Source organism: Oratosquilla oratoria, chromosome 8, assembly GCF_046742065.1.
Source record: "Oratosquilla oratoria isolate Oo_2021 chromosome 8, ASM4674206v1, whole genome shotgun sequence".
Classification (NCBI taxonomy): Eukaryota; Metazoa; Arthropoda; class Malacostraca; order Stomatopoda; family Squillidae; genus Oratosquilla; species Oratosquilla oratoria.
The window spans coordinates 35,691,635-35,699,820 of record NC_134784.1 but is presented as its reverse complement, the minus strand read 5'-3'; the positions used below and the strand labels follow the sequence as shown (position 1 = coordinate 35,699,820).

Sequence of the window (8,186 nt, the reverse complement as noted above, 5' to 3'; positions counted from 1 at the left end):
GTTTGTTTATGTTCCAGAAAAGTATAGCTAGTGCATCTAAGAAAAAATGGAGGCAATATTCAGTCGAATATCTTGCTTATGGATTCTCGAGTCTCCACAAAATTCTGCAATGCCCATGTGGCTGATATACAAGGCCTCCATGTCAAATGAGAGTATGCGCCCCTGCAAACTAAACTTAAAAAAAAAAAAAAAAAAAAAAAAAAAAAAAAAAAAAAAAAAAAAAAAAAAAAAAAAAAAAAAAAATCTGGAGACTGCGCATAAAGACAAGAAAGACAAGCCGCTAGAGTTTTTCAAGAATTTAAATGATGAGTTCCAAGGAAGGATGACAGTGAATCGTATGTTCACCCAAAAAGTGGTAAAAATAGAGAGAGGAATGCTGGTTTCTTACAAGATATCCAATTTGATCGCAAAAGCAGGCAAACCTCATACTATTGGTGAATCTCTCATCATGCCGGTAGTGGCCATAGTGCTTTCACATAAGAACATAAGAATAAAAGGAGACTGCAAGAGACCATAAGGCCTACACTAGGCAGCTCCGTATCCATCACCACCTGTCATCCCCATCCATAAAGTTGTCTAATCGTTTTTTTTTTAAACAACTGATAGTTTCAGCGCTTACTACATGGTTACTAAGTTTATTTCATTCATCGACCACCCTATTAGTAAACCAATTCTTGTCTATTTCCTTCTTAAATCTAAATTTGTCCAGTTTATACCCATTACTGCGAGTCCTGCCCTGTTTGCTTCACCGTTGTTATAGCCTTTGATCCACTTGAACACTTCTATTAGATCACCCCGCACTCTGCGTCTTTCCAGAGAGTGTAAGTTTAGGTGCCTAAGCCTCTCTTCATAAGGCAAATTTCCGAGTCCGTGTATCATTTTGGTCATTCTTCTCTGTACTGATTCTAGTGAATTCAACAGTCATGAAGTCCACTAGAGATCACTAGTGTTATTCCGCTGAGCAACTCTTCAGTATCGCGACGCATCGATGAAATGGCTGCTGATGTTGAGAGCCAATTAGTCTTAAAACTGCAGGTGAATGAGTTCTCGCTTCAACTTGACGAAACTACTTTACCTGATAATTCTGCCCTTTTGATGGCGTTCGCAAGGTTCCTTGATGTTGATGGAATACGTGAAGAACTGATTTTTGCACTGAAATTAACAACTGACACTAAAGGCGAGTCAATCTTCAAAAAACTTGAGGCATATTTTGAGGAAAACAACATTCCACTCAAGAACATCGTGGCTTGTGCAACAGATGGCGCTGCTGCTATGATCGGAAGGTATCGGGGATTCAGTGCGTACTTGAAAAAGTATGTCCCCAACGTCGTTTGCGCGCGTTGTGTTGTTTACCGGCAGCACCTGGTCGCCAAAAACTTAGCAGGAGGTCTGCATGAAGCACTTGGGCATGTTATCAAAGCTGTCAACTTGAAAAAAGCATGCTCTGCACGATCACCTTTTTCAGCAACTATGTGGGAAGAATAATGAAGAATTCGAACGATTTGTGTTGCACACGGAAGTAAGGTGGCTGTCAAAGGGTAATCATTTGCAACGTTTTGTTGCAGTTTGGGACAGTGTTATCTCTTTCTTGAGTGAGACGGAACTCGGACAAAAGCTTGTTGATGCAAAGAGCGATATACTCTACCTGTTAGACATAATTGAAAAGTTAAATGTTCTGAACAAAGAGCTTCAAGGAAATGACTCCTCCTTGTTTTCACGCAAGGAGGCGATCACTGCATTTATAGGGAATCTCAAGCTGTTCTGGCTGAACATTGGAAGATGGGAGTTTGCCCAGTTTCCATCCTTAGCAAGTATATCCACCGAGCTGCTTGATGCTGCTCTAGCAGTGCATGTCAACCATCTGAAGCAGTTGCATAATGATATGGAAACTTGCTTTTCTAGCCTACTTCAAATGACCGTGCCTGACTGGTTTTTGGACCCGTTCATTGCTGATGCCTCTGAAGTTGATGTCACCCTAAATTAATAAATCCACTTAAATCCATTGTCAACTAGAATAAAATTTCCTTATTTTGAATACCACAGAGAAATAGTAGCCATTCTCACGGCTAGCCCAAACCGTACAGAGTCACCTGCTGCCTCTAGCTTGTCCTGACATAAGAGAAATCAGGTAGCCAAAGGCAGTGGATTATGTCTGTCAGAGGTTTGCCTAAAAGCACATGAATTCTCTACCCGAAGCACATCAAACGTCGGTAAGTCCCAGTATAAGCAAACCATAATAGTAACATTTAAAACTAAGAACCGAAATATGCATGCCAAGTCCGTACTGCAAACATTTAAACCACGTCCGGTGACCCCATAAGGCATAACTGACTCCGTCGGCACTAGTTTCTATTGTCACCACGATGGAGTGATCCACGCCAGGACAGCTCATGGTCAACTCCGGAACAAAATCCGATTGCTGAAGTCAGGGCCACCTTGTCATCAGCCAAGACTGGCTTTCGGTATGTCTGAGAGAATCATGACATATTAGTTTTGTAATATGTGAGGGTGGATCATTTGGCCATGTATGGTAGAGGTGGGCGCTTAACAGGTGAGGAATTCTGTCGTGCTTCTGGACCTACTGTACTTACAATATACAAATCTCTCAACCCACACCTAATTTTTTTATTTCCATAATGCATCCGTAGGAAGCACCAAAAGGACTTATGAGTAACGTGATAGTGAAGACCCGTATTTGAGGGACTTTGGGGGCAAGCAACATTACCTTTACTTTCCGTCTTTGGACAAAAGTCTTAGGTGGACTCACCCTGGATGGTGTCTGGAGATCCGGCACGCGAACCACAGTGCCACCCGAGCGGATTTCGATCGGGCCAGGGCAGGACACGCCGGAGAAGAATCTGTTTCCGCAGGACACGAACTCCATGAAGATCCCGAAGTCTGGCAGCATCTCCGTTCCAATTTGCAAGAGGCTGTAGGTGCACTTGCGATGCCACTGGTAGAAGGCTCCGTCGAAGGTGAAAATGTAAGGGTCGCCAAGAATATAGCAGTAACCTAAAGAACCCAGAGAATTAAGGCATGGCACAGGTACAAAGTAAGTCTGAATAAGAAAACAAACTACAACATAATCCAAACAGATCAGGAAAAAAAACTTCGTTACCCTATATGAACAATATACACGTCGGGAACAAGAAATTACCAACCAATGCTTACCATATATATATGCTGGAGGACTGGTGGTAGAAGTAGTGAGAACGGTGGTAGGGATGGTGGTAGGGAAGGTAGAAGTAGTATTAATAGAAAAGAGAGATGTAGTTGGGGGAAATACATCGGGTGTAGTAGTAGAAGGTAGGTCGGGTGTAGAAGTGGGAGGTAGGTCGGGTGTAGTAGTGGGAGGTAGGTTGGAAGTAGTACTGGGAGGAAGGTCGGGTGTAGTAGTGGGACGTAGGTCGGATGTAGTAGTGGGAGGTAGGCCTGTTGTAGTTGTGGGAGGTAGATCGGGTGTAGTAGTGGGAGGTAGGTCTGGTGTAGTAGTAGGAGGAAGGTCTGGTGTAGTAGAGGGAGGTAGGTCGGGTGTAGTAGTGGGAGGAAGGTCTGGTGTAGTAGTGGGAGGTAGGTCTGGTGTAGTGGTAGGAGGTAGGTCAGGTGTAGTAGTGGGAGGTAGGTCGGGTGTAGTAGTGGGAGGTAGGTCTGGTGTAGTAGTGGGAGGAAGGTCGGGTGTAGTAGTGGGAGGAATGTCTGGTGTAGTAGTGGGAGGTAGGTCGGGTGTAGTAGTGGGAGGTAGGTCGGGTGTAGTAGTGGGAGGTAGATCGGGTGTAGTAGTGGGAGGTATGTCTGGTGTAGTAGTGGGAGGTAGGTCTGGTGGTGTGGTGGGAGGAAAGTCTGGTGTAGTAGTGGGAGGAAGGTCGGGTGTAGTAGTGGGAGGTAGGTCGGGTGTAGTAGTGGGAGGTATGTCTGGTGTAGTAGTGGGAGGTAGGTCGGGTGTTGTAGTGGGAGGTATGTCTGGTGTAGTAGTGGGAGGTAGGTCTGGTGTAGTAGTGGGAGGTAGGTCGGGTGTAGTAGTGGGAGGTAGGTCGGGTGTAGTAGTGGGAGGTAGGTCTGGTGTAGTAGTGGGGGGTAGGTCTGGTGTAGTAGTGGGAGGTAAGTCTGGTGTAGTAGTGGGAGGTAGGTCTGGTGTAGTGGTGGGAGGTAGGTCTGGTGTAGTAGTGGGGGGAAGGTCGGGTGTAGTAGTGGGAGGTAGGTCTGGTGTAGTAGTGGGAGGTAAGTCTGGTGTAGTAGTGGGAGGTAGGTCTGGTGTAGTAGTGGGAGGTAGGTCGGGTGTAGTAGTGGGAGGTATGTCGGGTGTAGTAGTGGGAGGTATGCCTGGTGTAGTAGTGGGAGGTAGGTCTGGTGTAGTAGTGGGAGGCAGGTCGGGTGTAGTAGTGGGTGGTACATCGGGTGTAGTGGTGGGAGGTAGGTCTGGTATAGTAGTGGGAGGTAGGTCTGGTGTAGTAGTAGGAGGTAGGTCAAGTGTAGTAGTGGGAGGTAGGTCGGGTGTAGTAGTTGGAGGTAGATCGGGTGTAGTAGTGGGAGGTAGGTCTGGTGTAGTAGTGGGAGGTAGGTCTGGTGTAGTAGTGGGAGGTATGTCTGGTGTAGTAGTGGGAGGTATGTCTGGTGTAGTAGTGGGAGGTATGTCGGGTGTAGTAGTGGGTGGTACATCGGGTGTAGTAGTGGGAGGTAGGTCGGGTGTAGTAGTGGGAGGTATGTCTGGTGTAGTAGTAGGAGGTAGGTCTGGTGTAGTGGTTGGAGGTAGGTCTGGTGTAGTAGTGGGAGGAAGGTCTGGTGTAGTAGTAGGAGGTAGGTCGGGAGTAGTAGTGGGAGGTAGGTCGGGAGAAGTAGTGGGAGGTAGATCGGGTGTAGTAGTGGGAGGTAGGTCGGGAGTAGTAGTGGGAGGTAGGTCTGGTGTAGTAGTGGGAGGCAGGTATGGTGTAGTGGTTGGAGGTAGGTCTGGTGTAGTAGTGGGAGGAAGATTGGGTGTAGTAGTGGGAGGTAGGTCGGGTGTAGTGGTGGGAGGTATGTCTGGTGTAGTAGTGGGAGGTAGGTCGGGTGTAGTAGTGGGAGGTAGGTCTGGTGTAGTAGTGGGAGGTAGGTCGGGTGTAGTAGTTGGGGGTAGGTCGGGTGTAGTAGTGGGAGGTAGGTCGGGTGTAGTAGTGGGAGGTATGTCGGGTGTAGTAGTGGGAGGTAGGTCTGGTGTAGTAGTGGGAGGTAAGTCGGGTGTAGTAGTGGGTGGTACATCGGGTGTAGTAGTGGGAGGTAGGTCTGGTGTAGTAGTGGGAGGTAGGTCTGGTGTAGTAGTGGGAGGTAGGTCTGGTGTAGTAGTGGGAGGTAGGTCTGGTGTAGTAGTGGGAGGAAGGTCGGGTGTAGTAGTGGGAGGTAGGTTGGGTGTAGTAGTGGGAGGTAGATCGGGTGTAGTAGTGGGAGGTAGGTCTGGTGTAGTAGTGGGAGGAAGGTCTGGTGTAGTAGAGGGAGGTAGGTCGGGTGTAGTAGTGGGAGGAAGGTCTGGTGTAGTAGTGGGAGGTAGGTCTGGTGTAGTGGTAGGAGGTAGGTCAGGTGTAGTAGTGGGAGGTAGGTCGGGTGTAGTAGTGGGAGGTAAGTCGGGTGTAGTAGTGGGAGGAAGGTCTGGTGTAGTAGTGGGAGGAATGTCTGGTGTAGTAGTGGGAGGTAGGTCGGGTGTAGTAGTGGGAGGTAGGTCGGGTGTAGTAGTGGGAGGTAGATCGGGTGTAGTAGTGGGAGGTATGTCTGGTGTAGTAGTGGGAGGTAGGTCTGGTGGTGTGGTGGGAGGTAGGTCTGGTGTAGTAGTGGGAGGAAGGTCGGGGGTAGTAGTGGGAGGTAGGTCGGGTGTAGTAGTGGGAGGTATGTCTGGTGTAGTAGTGGGAGGTAGGTCGGGTGTTGTAGTGGGAGGTATGTCTGGTGTAGTAGTGGGAGGTAGGTCTGGTGTAGTAGTGGGAGGTAGGTCGGGTGTAGTAGTGGGAGGTAGGTCGGGTGTAGTAGTGGGAGGTAGGTCTGGTGTAGTAGTGGGGGGTAGGTCTGGTGTAGTAGTGGGAGGTAAGTCTGGTGTAGTAGTGGGAGGTAGGTCTGGTGTAGTGGTGGGAGGTAGGTCTGGTGTAGTAGTGGGGGGAAGGTCGGGTGTAGTAGTGGGAGGTAGGTCTGGTGTAGTAGTGGGAGGTAAGTCTGGTGTAGTAGTGGGAGGTAGGTCTGGTGTAGTAGTGGGTGGTACATCGGGTGTAGTGGTGGGAGGTAGGTCTGGTATAGTAGTGGGAGGTAGGTCTGGTGTAGTAGTAGGAGGTAGGTCAGGTGTAGTAGTGGGAGGTAGGTCGGGTGTAGTAGTTGGAGGTAGATCGGGTGTAGTAGTGGGAGGTAGGTCTGGTGTAGTAGTGGGAGGTAGGTCTGGTGTAGTAGTGGGAGGTATGTCTGGTGTAGTAGTGGGAGGTATGTCTGGTGTAGTAGTGGGAGGTATGTCGGGTGTAGTAGTGGGTGGTACATCGGGTGTAGTAGTGGGAGGTAGGTCGGGTGTAGTAGTGGGAGGTATGTCTGGTGTAGTAGTAGGAGGTAGGTCTGGTGTAGTGGTTGGAGGTAGGTCTGGTGTAGTAGTGGGAGGAAGGTCTGGTGTAGTAGTAGGAGGTAGGTCGGGAGTAGTAGTGGGAGGTAGGTCGGGAGTAGTAGTGGGAGGTAGATCGGGTGTAGTAGTGGGAGGTAGGTCGGGAGTAGTAGTGGGAGGTAGGTCTGGTGTAGTAGTGGGAGGCAGGTATGGTGTAGTGGTTGGAGGTAGGTCTGGTGTAGTAGTGGGAGGTATCTCTGGTGTAGTAGTGGGAGGTAGGTCGGGTGTAGTGGTGGGAGGTATGTCTGGTGTAGTAGTGGGAGGTAGGTCGGGTGTAGTAGTGGGAGGTAGGTCTGGTGTAGTAGTGGGAGGTAGGTCGGGTGTAGTAGTTGGGGGTAGGTCGGGTGTAGTAGTGGGAGGTAGGTCGGGTGTAGTAGTGGGAGGTATGTCGGGTGTAGTAGTGGGAGGTAGGTCTGGTGTAGTAGTGGGAGGTAAGTCGGGTGTAGTAGTGGGTGGTACATCGGGTGTAGTAGTGGGAGGTAGGTCTGGTGTAGTAGTGGGAGGTAGGTCTGGTGTAGTAGTGGGAGGTAGGTCTGGTGTAGTAGTGGGAGGTAGGTCTGGTGTAGTAGTGGGAGGAAGGTCGGGTGTAGTAGTGGGAGGTAGGTTGGGTGTAGTAGTGGGAGGTAGATCGGGTGTAGTAGTGGGAGGTAGGTCTGGTGTAGTAGTGGGAGGAAGGTCTGGTGTAGTAGAGGGAGGTAGGTCGGGTGTAGTAGTGGGAGGAAGGTCTGGTGTAGTAGTGGGAGGTAGGTCTGGTGTAGTGGTAGGAGGTAGGTCAGGTGTAGTAGTGGGAGGTAGGTCGGGTGTAGTAGTGGGAGGTAAGTCGGGTGTAGTAGTGGGAGGAAGGTCTGGTGTAGTAGTGGGAGGAATGTCTGGTGTAGTAGTGGGAGGTAGGTCGGGTGTAGTAGTGGGAGGTAGGTCGGGTGTAGTAGTGGGAGGTAGATCGGGTGTAGTAGTGGGAGGTATGTCTGGTGTAGTAGTGGGAGGTAGGTCTGGTGGTGTGGTGGGAGGTAGGTCTGGTGTAGTAGTGGGAGGAAGGTCGGGGGTAGTAGTGGGAGGTAGGTCGGGTGTAGTAGTGGGAGGTATGTCTGGTGTAGTAGTGGGAGGTAGGTCGGGTGTTGTAGTGGGAGGTATGTCTGGTGTAGTAGTGGGAGGTAGGTCTGGTGTAGTAGTGGGAGGTAGGTCGGGTGTAGTAGTGGGAGGTAGGTCGGGTGTAGTAGTGGGAGGTAGGTCTGGTGTAGTAGTGGGGGGTAGGTCTGGTGTAGTAGTGGGAGGTAAGTCTGGTGTAGTAGTGGGAGGTAGGTCTGGTGTAGTGGTGGGAGGTAGGTCTGGTGTAGTAGTGGGGGGAAGGTCGGGTGTAGTAGTGGGAGGTAGGTCTGGTGTAGTAGTGGGAGGTAAGTCTGGTGTAGTAGTGGGAGGTAGGTCTGGTGTAGTAGTGGGAGGTAGGTCGGGTGTAGTAGTGGGAGGTATGTCGGGTGTATTAGTGGGAGGTATGTCTGGTGTAGAAGTGGGAGGTAGGTCTGGTGTAGTAGTGGGAGGCAGGTCGGGTGTAGTAGTGGGTGGTACATCGGGTGTAGTGGTGGGAGGTAGGTCT

The 8,186-nt window shown here is 49.9% G+C and overlaps 1 protein-coding gene across 1 annotated transcript; it reads left to right on the top strand.

Annotated features, from left to right (window-relative positions):
• The first annotated feature begins 993 nt into the window (after nucleotides 1-993).
• On the top strand, nucleotides 994-1,984 carry LOC143027345 (protein FAM200C-like). The gene is made up of 2 exons (XM_076188622.1): nucleotides 994-1,387; nucleotides 1,566-1,984. The coding sequence occupies exons 1-2, from the start codon at nucleotides 994-996 to the stop codon at nucleotides 1,982-1,984; spliced, it is 813 nt and encodes a 270-aa protein (XP_076044737.1).
• The last annotated feature ends 6,202 nt before the right edge of the window (nucleotides 1,985-8,186 follow it).